General features: G+C 47.8%; 14 protein-coding genes across 14 annotated transcripts; 9 read left to right on the top strand and 5 right to left on the bottom strand.

Annotated features, from left to right (window-relative positions):
- Positions 1-36: 36 nt before the first annotated feature.
- HD556DRAFT_1225466 (cupin-like domain-containing protein) lies at positions 37-1,443 on the top strand (the record flags this gene model as incomplete). Its single annotated transcript, XM_041297016.1, has 8 exons — positions 37-115; positions 173-268; positions 320-419; positions 461-576; positions 621-782; positions 832-897; positions 963-1,046; positions 1,097-1,443. The coding sequence occupies 8 exons, from the start codon at positions 37-39 to the stop codon at positions 1,441-1,443; spliced, it is 1,050 nt and encodes a 349-aa protein (XP_041167274.1).
- Positions 1,444-1,644: 201 nt separating this feature from the next.
- On the top strand, positions 1,645-2,388 carry HD556DRAFT_1224262 (RNA-binding protein; the record flags this gene model as incomplete). The annotated part of the gene is made up of 4 exons (XM_041296945.1): positions 1,645-1,761; positions 1,811-1,931; positions 1,982-2,051; positions 2,106-2,388. The coding sequence occupies 4 exons, from the start codon at positions 1,645-1,647 to the stop codon at positions 2,386-2,388; spliced, it is 591 nt and encodes a 196-aa protein (XP_041167273.1).
- A 100-nt stretch (positions 2,389-2,488) lies between these two features.
- Positions 2,489-4,794, top strand: HD556DRAFT_343519 (uncharacterized protein). The gene is made up of 3 exons (XM_041310327.1): positions 2,489-2,850; positions 2,912-3,210; positions 3,267-4,794. The coding sequence occupies exons 1-3, from the start codon at positions 2,632-2,634 to the stop codon at positions 4,384-4,386; spliced, it is 1,638 nt and encodes a 545-aa protein (XP_041167272.1). The 5' UTR covers positions 2,489-2,631; the 3' UTR covers positions 4,387-4,794.
- On the bottom strand, positions 4,527-7,907 carry HD556DRAFT_343223 (uncharacterized protein). The gene is made up of 7 exons (XM_041310326.1): positions 6,993-7,907; positions 6,736-6,929; positions 5,949-6,664; positions 5,719-5,896; positions 5,302-5,669; positions 5,198-5,253; positions 4,527-5,147 (listed from the first exon to the last, which is right to left on the bottom strand). The coding sequence occupies exons 1-7, from the start codon at positions 7,616-7,618 to the stop codon at positions 4,667-4,669; spliced, it is 2,619 nt and encodes an 872-aa protein (XP_041167271.1). The 5' UTR covers positions 7,619-7,907; the 3' UTR covers positions 4,527-4,666.
- Positions 7,908-8,197: 290 nt separating this feature from the next.
- Positions 8,198-10,686, bottom strand: HD556DRAFT_1436740 (Metallo-dependent phosphatase-like protein; the record flags this gene model as incomplete). Its single annotated transcript, XM_041305602.1, has 16 exons — positions 8,198-8,494; positions 8,548-9,018; positions 9,068-9,085; positions 9,141-9,203; positions 9,255-9,295; positions 9,345-9,357; positions 9,413-9,513; positions 9,571-9,704; positions 9,754-9,784; positions 9,836-9,851; positions 9,903-9,931; positions 9,973-9,990; positions 10,053-10,174; positions 10,225-10,243; positions 10,301-10,386; positions 10,442-10,686. The coding sequence occupies 16 exons, from the start codon at positions 10,684-10,686 to the stop codon at positions 8,198-8,200; spliced, it is 1,704 nt and encodes a 567-aa protein (XP_041167270.1).
- A 336-nt stretch (positions 10,687-11,022) lies between these two features.
- On the bottom strand, positions 11,023-12,032 carry HD556DRAFT_1324129 (uncharacterized protein). The gene is made up of 4 exons (XM_041301473.1): positions 11,868-12,032; positions 11,667-11,816; positions 11,536-11,614; positions 11,023-11,478 (listed from the first exon to the last, which is right to left on the bottom strand). Exons 1-4 carry the CDS (start codon positions 11,921-11,923, stop codon positions 11,332-11,334), a joined length of 432 nt encoding a protein of 143 aa, XP_041167269.1. The 5' UTR covers positions 11,924-12,032; the 3' UTR covers positions 11,023-11,331.
- Positions 12,033-12,152: 120 nt separating this feature from the next.
- HD556DRAFT_1324118 (acetoacetate-CoA ligase) lies at positions 12,153-15,411 on the top strand. The gene is made up of 15 exons (XM_041301472.1): positions 12,153-12,804; positions 12,858-13,006; positions 13,065-13,101; positions 13,145-13,199; positions 13,248-13,295; positions 13,345-13,613; positions 13,676-13,685; positions 13,735-13,839; positions 13,895-14,060; positions 14,118-14,259; positions 14,310-14,591; positions 14,648-14,732; positions 14,779-15,037; positions 15,099-15,164; positions 15,215-15,411. Exons 1-15 carry the CDS (start codon positions 12,471-12,473, stop codon positions 15,338-15,340), a joined length of 2,133 nt encoding a protein of 710 aa, XP_041167268.1. The 5' UTR covers positions 12,153-12,470; the 3' UTR covers positions 15,341-15,411.
- HD556DRAFT_1324106 (uncharacterized protein) lies at positions 15,412-16,015 on the bottom strand. Its single transcript, XM_041301471.1, has 2 exons — positions 15,938-16,015; positions 15,412-15,885 (listed from the first exon to the last, which is right to left on the bottom strand). Exon 2 carries the CDS (start codon positions 15,759-15,761, stop codon positions 15,489-15,491), a length of 273 nt encoding a protein of 90 aa, XP_041167267.1. The 5' UTR covers positions 15,762-15,885; positions 15,938-16,015; the 3' UTR covers positions 15,412-15,488.
- Positions 15,781-17,010, top strand: HD556DRAFT_1324098 (uncharacterized protein). The gene is made up of 7 exons (XM_041301470.1): positions 15,781-15,885; positions 15,938-16,015; positions 16,063-16,123; positions 16,175-16,263; positions 16,315-16,410; positions 16,464-16,532; positions 16,581-17,010. The coding sequence occupies exons 1-7, from the start codon at positions 15,846-15,848 to the stop codon at positions 16,880-16,882; spliced, it is 735 nt and encodes a 244-aa protein (XP_041167266.1). The 5' UTR covers positions 15,781-15,845; the 3' UTR covers positions 16,883-17,010.
- A 78-nt stretch (positions 17,011-17,088) lies between these two features.
- Positions 17,089-18,685, top strand: HD556DRAFT_1324094 (uncharacterized protein). Its single transcript, XM_041301469.1, has 8 exons — positions 17,089-17,462; positions 17,521-17,598; positions 17,652-17,712; positions 17,763-17,827; positions 17,893-17,911; positions 17,963-18,027; positions 18,087-18,155; positions 18,209-18,685. The coding sequence occupies exons 1-8, from the start codon at positions 17,423-17,425 to the stop codon at positions 18,487-18,489; spliced, it is 678 nt and encodes a 225-aa protein (XP_041167265.1). The 5' UTR covers positions 17,089-17,422; the 3' UTR covers positions 18,490-18,685.
- On the top strand, positions 18,686-19,793 carry HD556DRAFT_1523126 (uncharacterized protein). The gene is made up of 5 exons (XM_041309210.1): positions 18,686-18,855; positions 18,910-18,966; positions 19,026-19,086; positions 19,136-19,233; positions 19,290-19,793. The coding sequence occupies exons 1-5, from the start codon at positions 18,813-18,815 to the stop codon at positions 19,580-19,582; spliced, it is 552 nt and encodes a 183-aa protein (XP_041167264.1). The 5' UTR covers positions 18,686-18,812; the 3' UTR covers positions 19,583-19,793.
- Positions 19,794-20,004: 211 nt separating this feature from the next.
- Positions 20,005-21,210, top strand: HD556DRAFT_341479 (ubiquitin-conjugating enzyme/RWD-like protein). The gene is made up of 5 exons (XM_041310321.1): positions 20,005-20,171; positions 20,221-20,335; positions 20,391-20,443; positions 20,502-20,630; positions 20,685-21,210. The coding sequence occupies exons 1-5, from the start codon at positions 20,096-20,098 to the stop codon at positions 20,807-20,809; spliced, it is 498 nt and encodes a 165-aa protein (XP_041167263.1). The 5' UTR covers positions 20,005-20,095; the 3' UTR covers positions 20,810-21,210.
- Positions 21,006-22,110, bottom strand: HD556DRAFT_341963 (Fms-interacting protein-domain-containing protein). The gene is made up of 4 exons (XM_041310323.1): positions 21,714-22,110; positions 21,520-21,663; positions 21,349-21,463; positions 21,006-21,286 (listed from the first exon to the last, which is right to left on the bottom strand). The coding sequence occupies exons 1-4, from the start codon at positions 21,980-21,982 to the stop codon at positions 21,203-21,205; spliced, it is 612 nt and encodes a 203-aa protein (XP_041167262.1). The 5' UTR covers positions 21,983-22,110; the 3' UTR covers positions 21,006-21,202.
- A 32-nt stretch (positions 22,111-22,142) lies between these two features.
- HD556DRAFT_341129 (glucose-6-phosphate dehydrogenase) lies at positions 22,143-24,470 on the top strand. The gene is made up of 8 exons (XM_041310320.1): positions 22,143-22,390; positions 22,449-22,483; positions 22,539-23,202; positions 23,264-23,340; positions 23,399-23,600; positions 23,659-23,963; positions 24,021-24,166; positions 24,230-24,470. The coding sequence occupies exons 1-8, from the start codon at positions 22,303-22,305 to the stop codon at positions 24,258-24,260; spliced, it is 1,548 nt and encodes a 515-aa protein (XP_041167261.1). The 5' UTR covers positions 22,143-22,302; the 3' UTR covers positions 24,261-24,470.
- The last annotated feature ends 97 nt before the right edge of the window (positions 24,471-24,567 follow it).

Genomic DNA, 24,567 nt, shown 5'->3' with positions numbered 1-24,567 from the left:
ATCATACTGGCACAGACTTTGAGCAGAGCCTCACAGATGGCCCTGGAGTTGGATCAAGCAGCATCGCCGAGCCTAACCCACGATATCGCAAGGTGGATATCACAAGAGTATCATGGTAACGGAATTCATTCTTAGGCTGATCTTATTGATTCTTTGGCTAAAATTTACTTAGATATGAATGGCTCATCAATTCAAACACTCGAAAGCCCTCCCACAGCAGCGGAGTTTGCACAGCTAGTCCACATATCTAGGCCTGTTGTCATCAAAGGTCCCCTCATGTCAATAGACAGCTTAGAACAGCCCGTGATATGAAGTTCAGGTTTCCAAATCCCAGCCTTGAAACGATGGACCGATGATTATTTGCAGACCAAGCTGCAAGACCAACTTATATCAGTGGCAATCACACCCAACGGGCGAGTGTTTATTTCTTTGAGCGCTTCTGTGACTGAGGGTAGAGCAGGCAAGCAGACGCTATTACAGCTGGCCCAGGGGGCAGGCACTTTTTCGTGGAGCCTTTTATCGAGAAAGTTTTGATGGAAAAACTCCTCGAGCAACTTAACGCAGGCACTTGCACACGTTTACCTCCTAAAAATTGAACACGAGCTAATCCACATTTCAAGCAGAACGAAACAGCGATAACCTCTCCGCTTCCTATCTCCAATCGCAAAATGGGAATATGTATTCCAGCCGTTTCTTTGAGTCACCGAACGACGATTCATCAGAATTTGGTGCCCTTAGGGGAGATGTTCCAAGTAACATCCCATGGGTCACCGAAGCACTAGGTTGGGAACTCAGCTAAACTGAGTCCTTTCACTTATAATATGAACACAGGCAGAAATCCTGACGCCGTAAACCTTTGGATCGGGAACAGTAAAAGCATAACCAGTATACATAGCGGTAAGTAATAACTAGGCCTTTGAATGGCGCGCACTAGACCCGTCCGCATCTCCCATGGTGGCAAGATCCGTACGAGAATATATACACTGTGATACGTGGAAGTAAACACTTCACGCTTCTACCACCTTGTGAAGGGTGGTGTCTTCAAGGTAACACGACTTGTCAATGCTATGCGAATCACAGTTATAGTTTGCCTCAGAACGGATGTATCCTCACGCAGTCTACGGTCATACCGACAATAGTAACTGTCTGAGTGTCATACCCTCTTCAGATACTCCTCAAGTTCGCTGGTCTTCGGTGATCAACCCGGACCTTCCTGGATCACTGCCTTCAGAAGCTCATCCACTGCATGTCACACTCGAAGCAGGAGATACGTTGTACCTACCAGTTGGTTGGTGGCACTACGTACAGCAATCTGGCCCAACTACCATTGCTCTTAATTGGTGGTATGACGCCGAAGTACGAGGGATGAATTGGATTTGGCTTAGCTTACTCAGGGGCAGTGGTGATGTGCCATCAGGAAATGATGAAACTGATACTCGGTGATTGGACCTAGTAGTAGTAACACATGTACACATAATTGTCACTGCAAGTCGGTAGGAAACGTTTCGCTTACAAGGGTACCATCTCAAAGTATATGTTGAATTATGAAGCGTGACAGCTTGACCTTGTGACGAATGATTATTGGTCAAGTCACGAACTTTCTTGTCTTCAGCATCCCCTTGCTACGGCGTCAGCTCTCGCAACATGCCCAAGGACAAATCAGAGAAGCGAGAGAAAAAGGAGAAGAAGCCAAAAGTTGATGATGCAGAGGCAGATGCAGATGCAGATGCAGAAGATGTAGAAATGGCTGATGTTTCGGAGGTGAGTGCCTCGCATGTTTCCAAGTGTCCTCATGTGCATATCATATTAGTCCCCAAAAAAAGCGAAGAAGGAGAAAGAAATCACCATTCCATTGGAAGATTTATCTCCTCTTGCGCAGCCATTGGCACAGAAAAAGCTTGTGAAAAAGCTGCACAAAACGATCAAAAAGGGTTCGCCTACTTATTTTTGCTTTCTGGTTCATCTGCTCATTATTTTTCAGCTTCGAAAGCACGGCAAGTTAAAAGAGGTGTAAAGGAAGTCGTTAAGGGCATTCGCAAAGGAGAAAAGGGGTACGTGCTCTTTCGTCTTCAATTGATCAAATCAATTAATTGATATCTTGTTAGATTGCTCGTGTTGGCGGCAGATATCAACCCCATAGATATAATATCTCACCTCCCAGTACTCTCAGAAGAAGCTCAGATACCATATGTCTTTGTGACGTCTAAGGAGGAGCTCGGCCATGCTAGCTCAACAAAACGACCAACAAGTTGCGTTATGATTTGCCCTGACCAGAAGCGCAAAGCCCAAAAGAAAGATGCTGAGGCAGAGAAGGACGATGACTACAGGGAGTTGTATGAAGAATGTCGAAAAGAGGTGGCAAAGCTAGACCACAAGATTGTATTCTAACTTTACCTGTGTTGGCAATCGTGTATTTTATATCTCTTTAATTATCTTGGATTCATGCATGAGAAGAGTACGCACCGTCGCACTAGGTGTCAACGTGTCTCCGGAAACCGGAGTTCGAGGCGGCAATTTGACTACATAAAATAAAAACGCTCGCCCAAGTTCACACACACACACACAACTAGGTGCAACTTGCTCTACCCACTTGGCTTGGTCTTTCCGTTCTTACGATCTCTTCCTGCTAAAATGCCCGCTCAAAAATCTAAATCGTCGGCCAGCAACGGTGCTGCTAAAATTCACAGTGCCAAAGTGACACCTGACTCTACGGTTCCCTCGTCACCCGCTTTTTCTAAAACCGACCTTAGTGGGCCTATGGTCACAGGCTCTGGAAAGCCAGACAAGGCTGCATTTGATGCAGAGCAAGAGAGAATCAGGACTGAAATCGATGGCTTGCAGACTAAACTTGTGCGCGCTTTACTCGATTCCCTACTCGGTGCGAGACTCATGATCACAACTCCACGCTTAGGCTGCCGTCCGGGCAAAAATATCTTCGACAAATAAGTCGGATACTGGAAACGACAAACGGGCAGCTCTTAAGGCTGAACTGGATAGCATACGCGGTCAACAGTCATCTAATAAGTTAAACCGAGGCAAGACACACGAGCAGCTCAAAACGATTCAAGATGGTATTCAGAAAAAGGTTCGGCTGGTATCGACCCGCATTCACTATTTCCTGACGAAATGTGCCATGCAGATAAAGGACCTGCAAGCTGCTCGTGGCAAAACACCATTCAAAACCACAGCAGATGTCGACGCTCATATCAGGTATGCCTACTCCCTTGACAGCACACTGCCCTCTACTGACGCTTCTTGTTTCTCAGCCACCTGGAAACGCAAGTGGAGTCTGGTAGTATGAAAGTTGTGGATGAAAAGCGTGCCCTTCAGGAGATCAGCCAGACTCGTCGGACGCGTAGAATGGTCGAAAAGTTCCAGGCAGACCAAGAGTCGATTGAAGCTGACCGTCAAGAAGCCGACCGACTGAAGAAGCTGCTTGATGACCCGGAGTCCAAGGAAATATCTGAGCGTTATGATACCATCAAGGCTGAACTGGATGAACTCAAAAAGGAATCTGACGAGGCGTATGCAGGCCGAAACAAGCTTTTCGAAGAACGAGACAGTATTCAAGCACAACTAAACGCTCTCTTCAATGAGAAGCGTGAGGCAGCACATCGTTTCCGCGAGGCGAATGACCGGTATTGGACCAAGGTGAACGAGGACCGCGCTCGACGTCTTGAGAAAGCTCGTGCTCAACGTGATGCAGAAGAAGCACAGAGGAAATTGGCAATCGCCGACGGTCTGCGTGAAGAAGCGTCAATGCCTGCATTCCAAACGCAGATTGAAGACTGCCAGACTCTCATTGACTTTTTCTCTGGGAAGTCCTCTGGCAATGTAGTGTCGTCATCCTCATCTGTACCAACCAAATCCGATGTTTCTGGTGTTCCGCAGTTGGAGATTCGACAGGTGGATGCAGTTGGGGAGACCATGGTGGCACTGAAAAAGAAAGATGAAGAATCGTATTTCGTTGGGAAAGGGAAGAAAGGAAGGAAAACCCCCAAAGCCACCTCTCCAGCTGATACCAGCGCCATTCATCTACCTTACGGCCAATTATCCGCTCTGCTTTCGCTATCTATACCGCCTCCGACGGACCAGGCTGATGTTCCTCGCGTTATTGAGGACCTGAAGACAAAGAAAGCCTGGTTTGAGGCTAACCAAGCTCGTCAAACAGCGGAAAACGTAGCTAAAGCCGAGGCGGAGATCCGACGTCTGACGAATGGCGCCAAGCCTAATGGCAAGCGGAGCGTGACCGTATCCCCACCGAACGGCGGTAGCGAGCCTCTAGAACCTGCTCTCACTCCTTCGGGTAGCGCAACTCCACGGATTGATGATGAGGTCGAGGAGAAGCTTGAGGAGGTTCAGGTTAATGACGCTGAGGAGAACTAGGCACAGACTGAATCGGAGCATCTTTTATACCTCACACTTATACTACCAGATCGCCTCTACTTATATCTGCAAATTATGTCCGGAGCGGGAAGGAATCAGTATTATTCAACAGAATGAAGACCTATACAATAAAAGTACGAGAAGAGGAAGAGACGGAGCAAAAGTGGCAATACAGATAGGACACTGACAAGGTATGAATAAATGACGGAACAGAACATATACAATCACTGGAGATACTATCTTTGACCGAGTGGTATAATTTTCAATCGAGCTTCGGGGACTAAGGCCCAGCCTCCGTCTTGACGGACTCAGTCTCGCGATCTTGCTCGCCATTAGTACCTGAAGAGGTATTCATGCCCAAATCTTGCGTCGCAAATGACGCAACGTCGAACGAGTTCCCGGGTGCATAGTCAGAGAATGAAAGGCCTGACTGGTGGACGGGAGGAATAGAATCATCCGGCTGAACTGAAGTATCCATATAATTCAAACCTCCATATGCATCTGCATTAAATCCAGAAGATGATGCGTCCAGCGCGCCGGTCGGGAATGGGTCCTGCTGTAAAGCTGCGAGCATGCTGGAGGTGGTCGGGGTATGGTTCATGACGTGTTGAGCGGAACGCGTTTCCATGGTGTTAAAACTTTCCTGGCCGGCCATGGGAGATAATGAAAAGAACTGTTGCTGCATGACTGGTTCAACGGATGCGGCCACGGAGTTGGTGGAAAGTGCCACGCTGCGCAGGACGTTCACCGCAATCCAATCACTAGGTGAAACGTTAACGACATCTCACGAAAGGAAAATAGATGGACTTACTCTAAGAACAGCTTCATGATCTGAAAGGCTCCGAAGGCTGGGTCGCTGCGAATGGTCTAGTGGCTATTGGTGAACGGAAGAAGAATGATCAGGGGAGCTCTTACCAAATCTCTCATGACCTGACTGGTCACGTAGCCCCAGCGGATCAAGACACTTCGGGAACTCATGGTGCCTCGATCATCACCAGTTCCTATCCGCTGTCCCATGAGCCTCTCACAACATTTGTCAGCCCAAGCCATGACCTCCCTAACCGGTTCTGGAGTCTTTGCCAAGCTGTCCATCATGCCCACGAAATCGACTTCTAGAAGCTGAACAAGCTCCTCGTGACGACAATTGCAAACAAGAGCAGACTGATTGCGGACAGATTCAAAGTCCACTTTCTGCCAGGAACGGCGCATCTCGGAAAGCTGCTTCTGGTTCGTCAATACGGTATTGAGGGCTTGGGTAACTTGGTATATGTCCAAGAAGCGCACTGCAGTAATATGAGCCAAGCCAGTAAAAGTGCCGAGAAAGTCACATACAAACAAGATGGCCAAACCGCGCTCCAAGTTCGACCTTAGGCTCAACAAAAGTGTTGCCATATCCCTCCAGCGCAACAAGCAGGATCTTCTCCATTTTGCTTGCCAACGTCCTAAGACTAGTCATAGCAGCAGGAGCGATCGGAGAAAGCATTTGGGACCTTAAAAACTCAAGTATTTCCTGTCGAAAAGGTCAATGAGACATGCCAGACAAGGCAACATCCCGGACGTACATCGTATAGAATTGCGTCGGCTTTGGCCATTAGACCAGCGATAGCGGGGGCATGCACTACTTCTCGATGAGTCCCACTCAAGCTGGACCAGAAACTTCGGAGGTGCATCTCGAATTGGTCGAACCTGAAAGCACGAGCGCTCTCGAGGACGGCATCGAGATGGTCTTGGAACCATCCCCACACCTCACGAGCAGCGATGCTCTGCGGAGATGCAGAGTTAGATCCTATCGCCTCTTCGATGGACGGGAAATGTGGCATATGGCGGACCGACATATGCTGCTGCGATGGTACGAAAGATGCTCCAGTGCCAGGTCCAAGCGACATGGTAGATTGTGCAGTGAGGTTTGGATCCGATTGGCTGACATGTCGACGGATAGAAGCATGGCTTGGATATGTGTTGCTTCTCGCAACAGCTTGTGCCTGAGAGAGCAAGCTATTAGCAGTAGGTGTTTTGTCACTGATGTCTCCATAAGTGAGACCAGTAGCCTTGAGGTCTCCAGAAAGGGTCAACGAGTTTCTCTTCGATGCACTGGATCCCTCGGAATCTTCATCTTCATCTTCGTCGGACCGTTCTTCGCCTTTATTTGGATTGTCGGAAGATTCTTGCGCGGCACGAGCGGCGTTGATGGAATGCTGGCCAGCACTATTGTTTGATTTCCGGATGTAATCCTGAAGCCATTCGGCTTCAGCCGAAGTAGCGGGACGAATGCCGCAATCTGGCCGAACGTGGCGTCAATCAGAATTCTTCCGATCACCATCAGATGTGGCACTGAAGCAGTGTACGCACAATGATATTTGCTATTTCCGCGAACACCCAAGCGCCGTGTCTTGATAGTAGGAAAACACAGACGAATAGCCTTTCCTAGTGTAGCCGTATTAATGTGAGGAATCCCGTACTGATCGCACACTCGTCTGTACGAAAAGTAAAGACCCTGGCGGGGTACATTGCCATCTGGATAAGGCGCGTAATTTGCTGTCAACCTTTGGGCGCAGTAAAATGATGAGAAGATGGGTATGTGAGTAAAAAGCACAGCATGAACTCACCAAGCCTGAACAAAAATTTGTTTAGCTCTATCAGATGCACTGGTTGTTGTTGCGACGCGGACATTGGCAGCGAGCTTTTCCAATTGATGATCAGGACCCAAAGACATCCTGCCAAAAGCGCCAGCGGTGTGGATAGTTTCTTGATTAGAGGGCAAGGTAGAGCCATGCCCATACATGCTAGGGTAGTCTGAGGGATTTCCAAGGAACATGGAAATGTCGTCTGTTTCACTGGATGAAGAGTGGACACTTTCTGAATCACGGGGGTACGGAGAAGCAGCAGCCCGGGCTCTGAGATGAGTTTGACGGATATGGCCTTTAAGCGCAGGATTAGTAATATTAGTGTTTGGAGGAGATTGACCAGGGGGAGTCATGTCGGAGGGAGGAAGTGAGAAGGAGGTGTGGCGGGTCTGATCAGCGCTCATATAAGAGAGTCGGTAGTGATCGTCCAATGAGGTAGGTAAACCTGATGACATTCTTGACATACCGCCTTGAGAAGAATGAGGACGAGAATTAGGCGAATGAGTAGAGGATGAAGAGACAGAATTTGATCTTGAATGTGGGTGATTGAGTGGTAGAAAGTCGAAAGGGATACTTGAAGACATAGTCTGCAAGTTGACGGCAGCCATATAGATATATATGAGAGTTGCTGATGAAAGGGAATAAATGAAAGTGGATGCCGATGTAGTGATCAAGGCAAATATAGTCGGTCCAGCCGTCGATTTTGAATGAACGACAAGAGATTTGGTTTTGTGAGACAGAAGCCGCCGCTGACTGGCAGATGGTAAGGCAGAAAAGAGAAGATTTTTAGTCGATGGGTGAGTATCTGCTCTAGTGCAAAACGAAATAGCAGACTCAAAAGGACTCTAGTCTTGAGCTAGGCCAATATGAATGATAGAGAGGGAGAGCAAGTAAGCAAAAAAGATAGATTTTGCCTCCTCGAAAGACGCAGTAATAGGTTTGCAGGAACGCTGACGAGATCTTCTAGGAACTACTACAGAAATGTGGTCGGTGGTCAAGGCAACAACGCCGTTTTAGAACGGGTTAAGAATCAACAAAACTGATCAAGTAAACACAAATAATAATCCGAATCTCCTCTACACCGCCGCCGCGCACTTCCCACACCGCCATACCGAAAAAAATAATAATCCTCCTACATCGTATCAAAACTGATCATCAATCATACGGACACCCCGGCCTCACCCCTTTTAAATATCTTCCCCTCCCATATACATATACTTCTTGAACCGCTTTCGGAGCTTTTTCTCCCGCGGCTTCCCCAGCTCGCAGGCTAGATCTAACCATGACGGTATCGTAAGATCACGCAGTTCATACGGTGCAAGCTCTGATTCCGTTACCCCTGCTTCGCGGAGCGACTTGGGTAAATTTCTCAGCGGTACGGGTCCCTCCGTGAGGTGCAGGCTCGAAATCGGGAACGTTAAGTATTCCAGCTTAAACTTTGGTCCGTCTTTCTCATCATATTCCTCAAGTTGAGGTATGTAATACTAATTTCCTTATTAACTCCAAATGAAACAAAACTCGTAGAAACATGACACACCTGCGCATATCCCAAAGGTGTCCACAACGTATTTTGCCGCGACGGAGCGTGGCTGTCAGAGCGCCAGGGACGAAGCTTGCACCTCCACGAGTCCCGATATCCCGCACCCATGCATTGGCGGCCATCGTTCCCATCATTACCATGACGATACGGTAAATGCTTCCATCGGGAGGCTCGTTCCTTCTTTGTCATCAGGAGATACTCGTCTTCACCGACGGCACCCACAGTCGTCGATCCCAGCCCCGAGATGTTGTAGCTGAACACTCTGAAGCTGGGCAAATATGGATTGGGCACCAATGATGGGCTGACCGTGACTACTGCATAGTCGTCATAATTCAAATGCTTTGACCCCTTCGCCAGGGCTTTAAAGTTGGTCATCAATGCTTCAAAGATTGTACCCTCGGAACTATGAGGCACCATCCCGTCCTTTTCAGGGCTGATATTGAGATCGGCGGCCTCGACAAAGTAGAACTACAGCCGAGTCTCGATTAGAGTCAATTAAATAAAGGGAGCCACTTACGTGATCAACATTCAAGTGCTAGACAAGCACTGTCAACCCTTTGTTCGGCGACATACTTTGAAACATTACTCACACCAAATAAACTGCCTAAAATGACATCTTGATATCTCAGGCTCAGCTCCGCGTATCGGTAGTACTGAACCATACGTCAATCACCCGTGCATGCACAGCCCACTGAAGCACTTACACACTCGGGAAAGTAGTGATAGTCAGACGGGGGAATATGTCCTGAAAATTCGGCATCAAGACAGGTATGACGTTTACAACAAAGGCATACCAGTAACCCACACCTGTCAAATCGACGCCATGTTATTTTATCACCTAAAAAGTGCCAATGCGTCATACCTGCATCTGCCGAGCCCGAAACATTTCAAGCTGTTCTTCCAGCCAGTCAAACTGCAAGTTACCGGGGTCGCTAGCATCACCGACTAGACACCCTCTCACAGCTGTCAATTTTACATGTCAAAGAGCATATTAGGCGGGTCAGGTATCAGGGACCTGACCTTTGTTATTATGGTAGAAATACATTGTGTTCAGACTAATCGCCGCAAGTGCATCGGGTATCACTTCTAGTGCATAATATGCGCCGTCTCGGAAGGAGGTCTTGAACCCTGACGGAATAAATGCATCCCATATGCTGTCCAATACATCTCAGCGAATGAAACGAGACATCAAAGAGTACGAACGACGCAAACTCATCCGTTATTTCATTAGGACCTTAACCGACGTCAGCCGAGAGTCAAATCCGTCAACACCGGTGGCACTCACCTGGAGATAAAGTATTCTGTAGTAGTGGATGTTAGAAAGACAAAGGGATCGTCAAGATAGAAACCACTCGCGTGCGCTGCCAAGCCGACGACAACTCTGAGACATTCACCACAAAAAACTCAAATATAAGCACTCACGCCAAACATCATTATTTCCTATTCATGGACAGCAGCATCGATGAATATGCAATCTCGGGACTACCGCGCAAAGAACCCACCCAAACTTGGAACAACCGGTATTCCTTTCTTGAGGAATACATCTTCCATCTTCTTTGCAACGGCGCGATTAAGAGCAAATACTTCGTCAAGTGGTCGAGGTATCTCATGGTCCTCGTCATGTCTGGATGATCTGTTGTCAAAAGGGACTCCAGGTGACTACCGAGACTCTACCTAGCGTTATCACCGGTCCCTATGACACCTCAAGTTCAGCGCGGGAAAGGAAATTTCAAACGATGAGCACGCGTACATATAACAAAGTCTATCTCAGAGCTCCAATGCTCCTCTAGATGTTCGAACGTGATATTCGTCAATGACCAAGGCGAGTCACAGGTGCTGCAGAAGCATGTTCGAGTTGGGATATGCGACTAAAGGAAAAACTTTGACTGACCCGAAGGGTGTCCCATAATATCCTGCCCGCTGATCATTATCTGACGGTTCCTTTCGATGGCATTGGGACGACTGAGAAGTACCCTCTGCATAGTATGGGTCGGGATGAATATCGGTGATGTGCAGGAAACGTCCATGAAGTTTTCGATCGGATGTACTCGGAGCCGCGTGCAAGACAACTTGAGGCGGCGCGGCCAGGGCCTGCCCACACCAAAGGCCTGCTAACCACAGGGTACGTTTCTTCATATTTTAGGGAACCAGAATCGCTCAATCGTCGAGCTTTAAAAAATGCAAGGCATATACGTGGTGATTCTCGGATCAACTTGAACAATTGACGTTGACTTGCGTTAGACGCGAATTAGATGCGAATTACATCAATCGTTCGATATTCATTGGCTAGCGAGTACGTTGTGTGGCGACAATGAGTCACACTTATTAAGTACGCGTGGTAACAATGTCATCGAGGACTCGCACCTTCAGCGTAGCTCAACGATATTAATGACACAACGTTTTAGATATGGGTGCACTGAGAATAAATATGCCACGTGCTTGAGCGCTTGAACTTTGAATAGTGACTCAGTACTCGAGTTCCATGACCTACTAGTACACTTAAGTGTGAGAGCACTACCTACCATGGACCGTGACCCACATCATCAATCAGAAATCACACTGCATGTCGGGTGCTTGCAATTAATATGTTGACGATTCCGTAGAGTACTAATCATCCACCTATCTATCAAAATACAAAGGTAAAAGCCTAATGTCTACAGTAATTTTGCGTTCCAAAGAATGTTGCTGTGATGATACTACATGGTGCATATTTACACCGCAATGATGGCGACAAAGAATGAATGAATGCCCATACCCAAACGTCTACGTGGGTGAGACGAGTTAAACTTTTATTCCCGAAGTAGTATGGGTCATATCCACAGTCATGGGGGAGGGAGCAGTGTTGGGCCTGTGCCAGGCGAGCAATATCCTCGCATTGTCTTCTGTGTTAAGAACACTGCGGATAGACTGCTCTGCAAAATGACAAGTCTTATGACCAGTTCAAACTTCAGCGAGCGAACGATGAAACGAGAAGAAACACCATACCCTGCTGTATCCCCCGGCTTTTAGTGTTTGACGAGATCTTGAGATTGAATTATGGATAGAGTCGTATGCGTGTCGACGTCTGTGTCGGTGTTAGCACTGCTGTGGCCGATATCACACGTGGAAATACATACAGGACTCGTTCGAGCTCGCTCGGAAAACGAGGGGGGATGAAGAGATCCTCTCCAGATAAATAACGGTCGAACGCGTGATAAGAAGCACAATGGGCGACAAGAGACTCGTCAAATGAAGGACGACTGATGTCCCAGTCTAACCAGTCCTCGCTGGAATTTCAAGTCAAAAGGTGGACTTTGTGACGATGCAATACCGCGTACCTGAGCTTGGAGTGTGCCATTGCTTCTGTGCTGTGTGGGGCAAGAAAGTTATCCATGGCCGTAATCTCTGGACGGGAATCAGGCCGATGTTGGACAACGAGGAAGGAGTCGGATAGCTCCTGACGCACCCACGTAGCACCGACTATGTACTTATAGGGGTTAAACTGCCTCCTCAGGATGACACCATAATTATTTTTTTTTACCCGAAACACTTAATTATTATGTAACTGATATCGCCTGATTTGTTTATCGTTATCATACACTGCATGTTAAGGCTTGGCAATAGAAGGATGGCCGCATCATGCGCTTGTGCACTGCAGTACACAGGCTTTCTTCTGCATCAAAAACAGCTTTAATGTTCTACTAGTACTAGCACTGGTTCGGTCTGCCTTCTGGTTTTTCTCCTTCAAAGAATTTACTTTTGAAATAATAATTTTCTATACGAATAAGACTAGATAGCTAGGTTCATGTTTCGGTTCCGAAGACGACGCAATATCAAACGCCGAGCCGAATGATGTCGATGAAGTTGTGCAACCGGACCCTCCCGGATCTTGTGACAGTCTTGGTGAAAGGCTGTCCTTTGGATTCTTGGAAGTGTCTGGCATGAATACCGAATCCCCTGGCGCACCTCTACTTTTCGCGCCTCCCGATGCTAGAACCTCGCGTTGCGTTGCGTTCCTCACGAATGTCAATAAGAAATACGGACTTGCGCTAGATTCGTACTTTGACCTCTACCAATGGTCTATCGGCCACATCGATTCATTCTGGGACACTGTATGGGATGAAGTCGCTATCGTCGGCTATAAAGGGCAAGGTGTCGTCGATAATAATGCTCTCCCAGCAGCAAACCCACCATGGTTCAGCGAAGCGAGGATCAACTGGGCTGAGAACATGCTGACATGTCGTTCGCCAGATAAATTCGCGCTTATACAAGCAAGTACGTTGATACAGCCATATTCGTTGATTTACGCGATAATCATGACCGATTAGCTGAGCCCACCCCCGAGTGTCCGAATCCTCCTCATCGGCGTGTCACATATGCCGACCTTTACGCGATGGTTGCTGACCTGGTTTCAGCGTTGCTAACGCTCGATTTGAAGCCCGGGGATCGAGTAGCTTCGTACTCCTCGAATTGTATTGTACGTCACTGCCAGCTAAAGGTACACTGCCTACTCTTAACTTTACGCCCTCTGTCAGGAAAATGTCATCGCCTGTCTAGCTGCCACCGCCATAGGTAGACCATTTCTGCCACTGCTGCTTTTTGCTGACCTTTGTAGGGTGCATCTGGGTCAGTGCAGCAGCAGACTTCGGGACTCAGGGAGTATTAGAGCGGTGCGCGAATTTATCGAAATGCTGTCGCACACACTTGATAATTTGTAGATTTGAGCAAGTACAGCCTCGAGTGATTTTTGCGGTCGATGCCGTCGTGTACGTCGCTCCCCTGGTAAATTAGGGTTTTGTGGTTCAAGTCATGCAGGTACAACGGAAAAGTACACCATCATCTGCCAAAGCTACAATCTCTTCTTTCTGGACTCTCCGAGCGATGCTCGCTGAACCCAGTCGTGATCGTCATTCAGTCAGCAAGGAACGCATCCGCGTGGGACGACACCAACTGGGTCTCATGGGACTCCTTCATTTCGAAGGGCAAGTCCAGCTGTTTGGGCCGCACTGCAGAAGGAGAAATCGAGTGGTGTCGTCAAAGCTTCGATTGGCCGCTGTGGATACTTTTTAGTTCGGGCACAACAGGTGTGTAGCCCTACATACCCGTATTCTAACGCAGTAACACTGAACTCTGTTGGTTCCCGCAGGTCGCCCCAAGTATGTTACTGTAGTCAGCAAACCTGTTAAATCATGCTGATTTTTGCAGACCAATTGTGCACCGGGCTGGTGGAATGTTGTTACAAGCGAAGAAAGAATTTGTAATCTGTGCAGACCTCCGCCCTGAAGACGTCTTTTTCTATTATACCACGACGTAAGTTGTTCGTTTCACTCCCAAACCGTCTGCATATTAACTTGTTGTGTTGTAGAGGATGGATGATGTGGAATTTCCTAGTAAGCGGTCTCAGCATCGGATGTGCGCTAGTACTCTACGATGGGAGTCCTCTGAGGGACCCCTCTTATCTGTGGCATCTTGTGGATGAACTGCAAATATCCATTTTCGGAACGAGTGCGAAATACCTTGATCAGTTATCGGTGAGCAGCCACCCTAACTATGGCAATTATTGAATACCAATGCTTGAATGGCAACAGCGGATAGGCTACAGGCCTCGTGACCATCACGACCTGACTTGCTTGAGGCATATTTACTCGACTGGTTCGCCATTGGCCCATGCGCTCTTCGACTACGTGTATGAACGTATTCACCCCAACGTACTTCTCGCGTCTATAACAGGTATGATCTACAAAGTTATTTTTGTCATGCGCCATGAACTGTTCTTTCAGGAGGCACGGACATCTGCTCACTCTTTGCCGGGATGTGTTCTGCGCTGCCGGTACATCGTGGGGAAATCCAATGTCGTATGCTGGGAATGGCAATCGAAACCTTTACTCATGACGGGCACAATTGTCAAGCTGGCGAGGCTGGCGAGTTGGTATGCGTTAGACCATTTCCATGTATGCCCATCGGATTTTGGCCCCTAGCTGGTTTCGGGACGGACGAGAGTGTCAAGGCTGCAGCAAAGAGATTTCGTCTATCCTATTTCGCTGAATACAAGGACGTGTGGTGTACGCGCCCCGGATCATGAGATTGCGCCTCCCCTTACTAACTTGATTTGGATTAGATCACGGAGACCACGTGCTGATCACACCTTCTCAGCATGGAAATGGAGGTGGACTCATCATGCTAGGAAGAAGTGATGGGGTCCTGTGAGTATACTACTTTCACACTCCTTTCGTTCTGATCATTTCATAGAAATCCTGGAGGGATCCGATTCGGATCGTCTGAAATATACAACGTCCTTGAAATGTGCTTCTCGTTTTCTGAAGAACGGAACGCGAACGACACAATTGAGGATGCATTGGTTGTGGCGCAGTCCATTGAAGGCGGCACAGATGAGCGCGTGATCCTATTCGTCAAGCTTTATGGCAAGCGGACGCTATCAATAGAAATGGAGCAGAAGATTAGATCGGAAATAAGATCACGACGGAGCCCACGCCATGTTCCTGCTCGAGTGTGTTCCATTTTTATCAGTCCCCCGGAACGTTGACTGACTATCCGCGGGGGGTTAATAGATAATCCAAGTCGACGATATCCCATATACCTTGAACGGGAAGCGCGTAGAGATTCCAGTTAAAAAGGTATGCTCTTATGATTTGATGAAGGATTCGTGGTAATGAAAATTGGCCAGATCATCAATGGAGCCCAAATTTCGAGTGTGAATTCTGCTACACTGCGAAATCCTGAATGTCTGGCTCAGTTTGCAAGTATCGGAGAGATGCTCCGAAATGAGATATCGATAGCGATGAAACGTTGATTTTGACATGTTTGTACGTTGTTTGTAGGGTAGAAAAGGAAAATTCACTTGCGGGCGTTTCTACTTACTCTGTCAAGTGATCTGCCTCGAGGCGTTTACGCGGATTAGTACCTGTCTTCCACAATATTGCTTAGAAGGCCGAAATTTTTCAGTCGTTAAAAGAATGCCTGACTTTCCTGCTGCGTTTGAGCGGACGCACGACTCGTGTTTCCCCCGGATTCCTGATCGTTGAGGTCTGCCACGCCTTGAATTGCACGGTACACGCCACGCCGTCACAAGTTAGATTTACGAGAATCAAACGCCCCTCCACCTCGTGTACGCATACTTTCCGTACTATATCATGAGGCCCGCACGTCCACTTCCCCTGAATTGCCAACATCAATCCACCCGCCAGCAGCTGCATAACCAGCCTCCTCAGCATCACTATACTCGGGAACGCCAAACGTCCCGTCACAAGCGACTCCCTACACTCTCTACTATCTCAAGAATATTCACGGGGAAAGCGATGCCATCAAAATTTAACATCTTTAGGACTTGTATTTACGGTTAGCACTCATATTCATGGGGTCTATTACGGCCTTGCTCACTAGATGACAGGCGTAGTCTTTATTTGGACAGTGATCTGCCTGGCTATTGCAGCTCACTTCCAGAGTCTACTGGTCATCACAGATCTCAGTAAGTTTGCTGCATATTTCCATAGATCGTAACTTACGCGAAGGCAGCTCGTTTCGTTCCTTTCACCATTTTCGTATGTAGTGTCAGCATGCTCATTCTCATCATTTTGTGAGTTGATGTAAAGTTCACACGGCGCATCGGCACTGACTGGGATCACAGGCTTGGATGTAGCATGGTTCGAACCAGCAATCCGATCTCCACGAGAATCGAACTCGGATGCCTCGGACTGCTTGGGACTTTCTGGCTTGGTACGCGAATCACGGGCTTAATAGCGGTTGGACGCTGATTGACCGGTCCAGCTTTGGGTGCCTTCCTAGCAAGCTCTGACTCGGAGAACGCCAACGTAGAATGCTATTCATCCGATGCAGAGACCTCTCCCATCGATGTTCCTGGGTGTAAGTTACAAGTGTATGTCCGTTCATAGGGAAGTCTAACATTCGTCCCCAAGTCTCTACAGAGACATACCAGGCTCAGTACCGGGTTCTGGAGGCATTCTCGCTTTTCAATCTTATTCTCAGTAAGTGAATTGAATCCATGTCTTGGAGCATATCTCGAGCTACCACAGTATTGGCGTTTTTGTTGTTCTTGCTGGCGCTCGCGGTAAAGCATCATTTCCGCGTCAACCGCAATGTGTGGTACATTGCGGTCACTGAATACCCGTGGTTTGGAAAGACTATGTCCAAGTTACCAGCGCCCGTTAGCAGTCGGTCACGATCAAGAGGCAAGACCTACGATGAGAAAGCCTCAGCGCCCTGGGAGAATGAGACAAGACGCGGGGACTCACGTTACCCCGGATGGTCAGCTCAAGTCCCGGCGCCGGCACGCGCGTCGGACAAGTATAAGAGGGATGCGTCACCCAGGCGGTGACCGCTGTATACGTTTCACAATTGGGTTTTATTGGCATAGACTGTCATGATCTGCGTTTACTTGGGAAAACTAATAAATACAGTTTGTACTATAGCACGGGACTGTCAATATCATGATATTCTCTTGAATGATTTTTAATAGCGTTGCCTGACAACGCATCCGTCTTGCGGGCCGGAAGTAGCCTACAAGTGACGGGTTTGTGCGGAGTGCACTTTCACCACTCATGGCGACTAATCTCTATGTAATTGACAATCGACACACTCCGTTTTTGCCTGCAGGGCCATGTTGTTGTCGCGTTTGAGCGCCTGAAGGATGCCATGAGGCACTCCAATTGTTGGTTATAGGCAGCTATATTGATAGCCAAATATAGCATTCAATCATCGAATTCATCCGAATCATCCTTCAACCAACGTTTATATCATATACATATTGCACTGTGCTCAGTTACCTTCTCCTTCTTTCCTCATTGTTTCGACACGACATACCTTCAATTCACGTAACTACCACCTTATACCTGAAACCTAACGAGGTTTTTCAGTCATGACTGTCATGTTTGTGACCATGAGGCGCATTGGATATAGTATGTCGCTCATGCACAATCCACGACCCTAATTGATTGATCAATCGATACTATCCAGTAACTGCGTTTCTACTCTCTGCGGCTGTCCTCGGATTGTCGGCCAACTTCGCAAGATTATTCCTCCCGCATATCAATCGTATGTATTGCCACATTTTTATCGGTTATATGGACGCCTCAATCGTCTTATAGGTGATTTCGTTATCTTTGCCCTGATTCCACCATCAGCCACCATCTTCGCATTTCTATGGATGTGAGTTGGACCCACTACTGATCCGCCTTAATTAGCTTATGCATTTACAGAATGCAGTTCTCGCAGCCGATAGTGGAGGTGACGCTCCACTTCATCGTCGGTGTATTGTGGCTAGGTAAGCTGGCAGTGCTACCCTTTACCCTTCTTTCTCCGACTAACTTTATCGGTTCGAATCAACAGCATTGGGTGCATGGTCTGCGTAAGTGCATAGTTTCTTGATGCATGAACGGTTATGAACTCCACGCTCAAGGGATGTGATCGGATATCAGCAATGCTACCCACTCCAAACACAGCAGCCTACAACCAAAGGAAGTAGTAAGTGATCAATGCGACATTTCTGCACGTATCAAAGCTCAACGCTCACATAACACTAGTCTCTTCGCGATCATATTGCTACCAAATGAAGGTCACTGAAGCCCTATCGTGGACTCTATTCGTGTTATGTGTGCTCCACTTCCTACGTTCATAGTGCATATACTGAAGCCTTCCATCGCAGTTGTATTCTTCTTCACTATCCTGATCACGCTTACGTCGCGTGCGGTCGTTTGTGGCCGGTACTATGCATGGCGGGAACATATCTCGCAGCTAGGCTGGTTTGGAGAATTTCCAGGATACCCCACTGAAGCCATATACCCGCGAACCCCAATGTATGGAGGATACGGTCAGCCATATCCAATGATGGGAGCATACCATGTTCAACAGATGCCTGGTCACTCCGTCGTGGTTCAGCCAGGTGTTAATGGTGGCCAGCCTATGGTCACTCACATGCCGGCCTAGGTGTTAACATTGGAAATCATACATACTTCTATGTATGCCTGCAGATTCGACGTGTTGGAACGAGAGCCCACGATATTTTCTGATTGTACTTTTATTGTACTTAGAGTACTTGGCACACACGATTTGCCAATGTCGGCTGGTCCCGGAACTATTACGTAGAACAATTGATGGAGAATGAAATGTGTACCTCGTGTCCGAACCAGAAGGGTAATCCAGGGTAATTCGGCCTCATGGGCTTCTGCTGGTCGAAAATACAAGGAGCATCTGGTCATTGATTCCCACCCACCCATTTTCCACTTCTTTCTTACTTCTATCGTCACGAAATGGCTCTGTTTACAGACCACCCGGTCAGGCATGTTCTCAAAGGTGCGTGCATGAGCCTTCATGATATGCGAATGGTATACTTAGCGTGATCTGCAGGCATTTTTGCTCTGGTGATGGGCCATGTGATCATGAAATTTTTGCCCCACTCGGTTCGCAAGTATCGTTGTATTTTGGGCGCTTAGAGTAGTATTTTAACGAATGATCGTTTACAGAGGTTATTCATCTGACCCAAACATCAGTGACGATCTTAGCGATCGGGGCACTTATCGTATTGTATGCCAATATCGGATTTATCTCCAGCAGCAAGCTGATCTGAAGACAGGGTAGTGAAACACCACCGAACCGGAGGGGAAAACAGAGTCCTGTCGCAAGGACAGGAGGAGTTAATCTTGATTGCAGCGTTTGGGGCATTCTGGCTCGGTGAGCTTATCCCATTCAATATGATGAGATAATAATTCAGAGGTCTTTCGTCTTAGCCTTCCTCTTGGCTATGCGCGCGTGGAACCAAGGTAGTGTCGACATCGACTTGGCACACCCAAGCCACATGTTCCAGTCGAGCACTGGTGCTGCTCAAAGCAATGTTGTCGGTGCTGACAGTCGAGGCGTTGCGGCAGCAGCGGCTAGGCAACCTGCAGTAGCGTCTGAACGGCTCCAAGGCGCGGCAAGTTATGTCCGACAACAATATAAGCCTCAAGCTGGATTCCGTAAACCATACCCATGCGACCCGAATGATGCTTATTGTGTTGTCGAGGAGTGGACCTTTTACTGAGTATGTACATCGATCCTGGTATTTGTCGGTTTGTATGGATTGCGGATGTAACGGGGCGTCTTGAGTGTGACGAGGTTGTAACACTAATCTTCGAGTGTATATCTTGTTTTCTACGGCGGCGTTGTTGTAGAGTCTACTCCAGGGGAGTATCAATTGGAATATAATGACAGTTAATGACCATGACCCGGCTTTTCTCGGTACTTGAAATGAATATCTCCGACACCACGGTATTAGACGTACCACTAGATTAGCCTTATATTGCATCCAGTCGCCAGCGATTGTCACGGTCCAAGTGACTTCAGTCTTTGCGTCTTCCACAAACCCATACATCTTGTATTCTAGTAAACATGATAAGTCTGTTCTTCAGAAAGCTGCGTTTCAAACTTATTTGGTTTCATTCTAGACACACCTCAACAAAGCGCCGTATCGAGACAGATGTCATGAAACTGTAAAGACCACCTGCCTCAAGGTGACTCGCACCCTCACTGATGTAACGATTCACAATCCAGGCTCATGTCGGATTACGAGGTAACCCTCGTCAACGACAACATGCGCGAGTTCTACGTCCGCTTCTATGGTCCGGGAGAAAGTACGTTTCCTAATCACTCTTCCGTGCACGTCGGATTAATCAGCACCAGCACCCTTCGCGGGTGGTATATGGAAGATTCATGTAGAGTTGCAAGCGGAGTATCCATACAAGTCGCCAAGCATAGGCTTTATGAACAAGATCTTTCATCCCAACATAGATGAGTTGTCAGTGGCTATCGCGATGCTTCCCGAAATGTCGATTTATACGTTCCCTTTACAGGAGTGGCTCCGTATGTCTGGACGTTATTAATCAGACGTGGTCGCCAATGTTCGGTATGCGGTGCGGTTGACGCACGTCCGGTTATGTCGCTGATCTGTCCCCTTTTCATAGATATGATCAACATTTTCGAGGTGTTCTTGCCACAACTGCTGCGGTACCCTAATCCTAACGATCCACTAAACGGAGAAGCTGCTGCGCTCATGATGCGACACCCAAAGGAATACGAGGCAAAGGTCAAGGGTAAGATTATTTCCGCCTATCGTCGCCAAGAATATAACGCCCATTCCTGCTCAGAGTACGTACAACGTTTCGCAACAAAGGATATTATGGATGCCGCAGAAGACGGCAATGAAGACGAAGCAGACGAGGAGATGAGTGACATCGGCAGCATCAGTGAGGATGAAGAGCAAGAATCCTGATACCTCTTTCGCCGGCATGCCTTTCTCCCGCATTTTTCATCACTGGGTTTCTGCACATCACTCAGTTTCCACACATCACTCATATCATTTTACATAACATATCCATTCTGTACTTCACCTAACCTTGCTCAATTCTGTCTTGTTATCTGCCATCATCATTCAATTCGTCCTTTCGCGGGGATACCCTCTTCGCTCGTCTTTTTGATATTTGATGACCTCTATCCCTATCACCTCTGGACAATGGTTGGAAACATCTCATCCCTTTTGCCGTGTTGTATAATTAGGGATTGTGTAGTGCCAACTTCACTGTGTGTCATAATGTATTTTGCTTAGACAACCGCGGGACTGATGAGAGGTATTCGGTAACTCGGGAGTGGATTCGGCAAGCAATATTCAAGTAGGAGCGGGAGTCGTTGCTGTAGATGGTGGGAGCGCCGGTACGAGTTCATCGACTCTCTTCTGTATGTCTGCGGCGGCCTGCAAAACGTTCGTTGAAACAACGTGAGTGCAGGAGTGAAAAGACAAAAGATTGTTCGCACCTTCATGAGTGATTCTATTTGTGTTTTGACACTTTCCACGGTTGCGAGCTTAAGCTTACTATGCTTAAGGAGTTCTTCCTTCTGTGCTGTGAGTTCTTTTCTTTTTTGATCGAGTCTGTTGTTAATGATGAGACACGAAGATCTATGCGGTAGATTATCTATTGAACGTGCCTCTGCCTTTCGACAAGTTCGAAGCTTAGGCGATTGAGCATTAGCTGATGAACATTCTGCAGCACATCATCTGAGCGCGCTTCAGGTGGTGCTAGAGTTTTGAACTCTGACAGGGAGTACAAGGGTACGTCCTGGTAAATGGAACTGTGCGAACGGTCAGCACAGTTTGCAGGGACAGATAAAGAACAACGAACGCGAATTGCCTGCATTTGTCGATCTCCCTCTCTAGATGACGCTTTTCATAAAGCAGATTCTGGAGGCCAAGATGTGTCTGATCCATGTCATGGCGGGCCTCTGTTGTTGCTTGCTTGCATGCTCTTGTTGCAGCATTTGCATTTCTATTGAGGGCTTTGAGACGAGCTACTAGAGCATTGGCACGGATTTGAATAGACGTTGGGTCTACGGTGGTCAGGTCAGAGGAGACTAGCTCTTGAAAGTGTTTTATGGCTTGGTCCTCTGCCATGGCGAAAGACTAAAGCTATAGAGAGCACGTGTTTGATTCGTCAGGAGCGGACCGAATAATGAGTCCGTGATGATGGGAAGGTGAAATAGTAAGCCGCGCGTTGAATCAGCTACTAGACGATTACAGAGATTGCCATCATCCCGGTGTGCATAGCCTGTCCAGCCTCACGCTGACGAACGCACGGCCCCTCACGGTAATGTAAATTTACATCTATCACTACTACATTGACAGTCTTCTCACACTCACGTCAATAAGTTTAAGAACAACTTAAAGCCCCTGCATCTATCTTTCTGCAACACATATCTTCCTCGGTCAACATCATGGCCTCAATGACACGCACAAGGTCTGGTACGATCCCATCCATGGAGACCAGCGGTGACGAATTCAAAGATAACACTATCATCGTTGGTGAGTCCCCCCTGTCCCCGCCATCATCACCGTCCGAATCAAATCTCTTCATATCTAGTATTCGGTGCCTCCGGTGACCTTGCAAAGAAAAAGGTGGGCGTGAATGCTCTTTTATCATCGCCCTAGACGATCCTGAGCACCCCGATAGACGTACCCAGCTTTGTTTGGTCTCTACCGCAACGGTTATCTCCCTAAAGATGTCCATATCATCGGCTATGCACGAACAAAGATGGATGAAGAGGAGTATCACAAACGCACCACTAGTTACATCAAGAACCCTACCAACGATCCTGAAGTCGCTGCCAAAATCGAGGAATTCAAGAAATTATCCTCCTATGTCTCTGGCAACTATGATGATAATCCTTCTTTCCAAAATTTGGCAAGACACATGGAGGCTATCGAGAAGGGCTATAAAATTCGCGGTGTAAATCGCCTCTTTTACCTTGCCCTCCCGCCGTCCGTGTTCGTTCCTGTTGCACAACATGTCAAAGTGTGCTGCTACGCGACAAATGGAACCAATCGCATTATCGTTGAAAAGCCATTTGGCAAGGATCTTCAATCCTGCAGGGATCTCCTGTCCTCACTCAAGCAGTCGTGGCAAGAGGAGGAGACTTATCGTATTGACCACTATCTCGGCAAGGAGATGGTGAAGAATTTGTTGGTCCTCCGTTTCGCCAACGTCGCTATGGGCGCTGCGTGGGACAAGCATTCAATCAGCAGCGTCCAGATCAGTTTCAAGGAGCCGTTTGGCACAGAGGGTCGTGGTGGTTATTTCGACGAATTTGGCATCATCCGTGACATCTTGCAAAACCGTGAGTCTCCTGTGAGTTTGTGTGGGAAGGGGCTGCCACGCTAATGCCTGTGTACACTCAGATTTGTTGCAGGTCCTGAGTATCTTGACCATGGAACGACCTGTCTCGTTTGCATCGGAGGACATTCGGGACGAGAAGGTTATCCCTGCGCATTAGAAGTATTTCTTGTGTTCTCACGCTGGCTTGTTCTTCCCAGGTCAAGGTGCTTCGCTCCATCCCACCTATCAAACGGGAGGACGTGCTTCTAGGCCAATATGTCGGAGCCAATGGGAAGCCAGGTTACCTGGATGACGACACTGTGCCGAAAGGCTCTGTCTGCCCGACGTTTGCTGCTACCACGCTCTGGATTAATAACGAGCGGTGGGAAGGCGTTCCGTTTATCTTGAAGGCGGGAAAGGGTATGTTACGTCTCGGATTACACTCATACAATAGCCCCTGACAAATTATGCACTTCAGCCTTGAATGAGGCAAAGGTTGAAATTCGCGTGCAATTCAAGGATGTCACAAGTGGAATTTTCAAGGATATTTCACGCAACGAACTCGTCATCCGCATTCAGCCATCGGAAGCCGTTTATCTGAAGCTGAACACCAAGACGCCTGGATATGCGTTCCGCGCAATTCCGACTGAGATGGACCTTACATACAAGAGGCGATTCACGGACACAAATATTCCGGAGGCATATGAGGCACTGATCCTGGATGCGATCAAGGGTGACCACTCGAATTTTGTCCGAGATGACGAACTGGATGTTGCATGGAAGGTAAGCATGCTGCTGCAAGCCATGGTCGAGAAGTGCGATTGATCGCCAATGTACTAGATTTTCACCCCCATTCTGCACTGGATAGATGGGAGAGAAGGACCACGCCCTAAGCCCTCGCCCTACCCATATGGCTCTCGGGGACCTAAGGAGCTTGATAGTTTCATTGAGAAGCTGGGCTACAAGCGTGGCACAGGAGAGGACTAGTAAGCATACACGTGGCCCGATTCGGAAGGTATACGATGCTAACTGGAATTGCACTACAGCAGCTGGCCCACGACAAACGTGTCTAGTTTGTGAATGGGGATGTGTAGTAGTAGTAGTAGTAGTAGAATCGGTTTATCTTCTCGTTGCACGAGGTTCGGGTGTGTAGGAAAAGTGATATGCTTTCGTAAATTGACTTGCATGTGTCTTTCATGATTCTGGAAATCGGTAGCCATGATTGTATGTCCTTAAAGTATTGTTACATATATGCAGTAGTTGTGGCGGTTCCGGTCAAGACAGGAGGTGTGTGCGAAGGTCATCATTGGAAGGGCCAGGATCGGCGATCTGTTGCAGCATGAGTTGATTAAAACGAATAACGTTTAAATTGGGCGTGGAAAGTGTA

Source organism: Suillus plorans (assembly GCF_016647745.1).
Source record: "Suillus plorans strain S12 chromosome Unknown HD556scaffold_2, whole genome shotgun sequence".
NCBI classification, from domain to species: Eukaryota; Fungi; Basidiomycota; class Agaricomycetes; order Boletales; family Suillaceae; genus Suillus; species Suillus plorans.
Note: the sequence above shows the minus strand (reverse complement) of the source record. Positions and strands in the feature narration are given on the sequence as shown.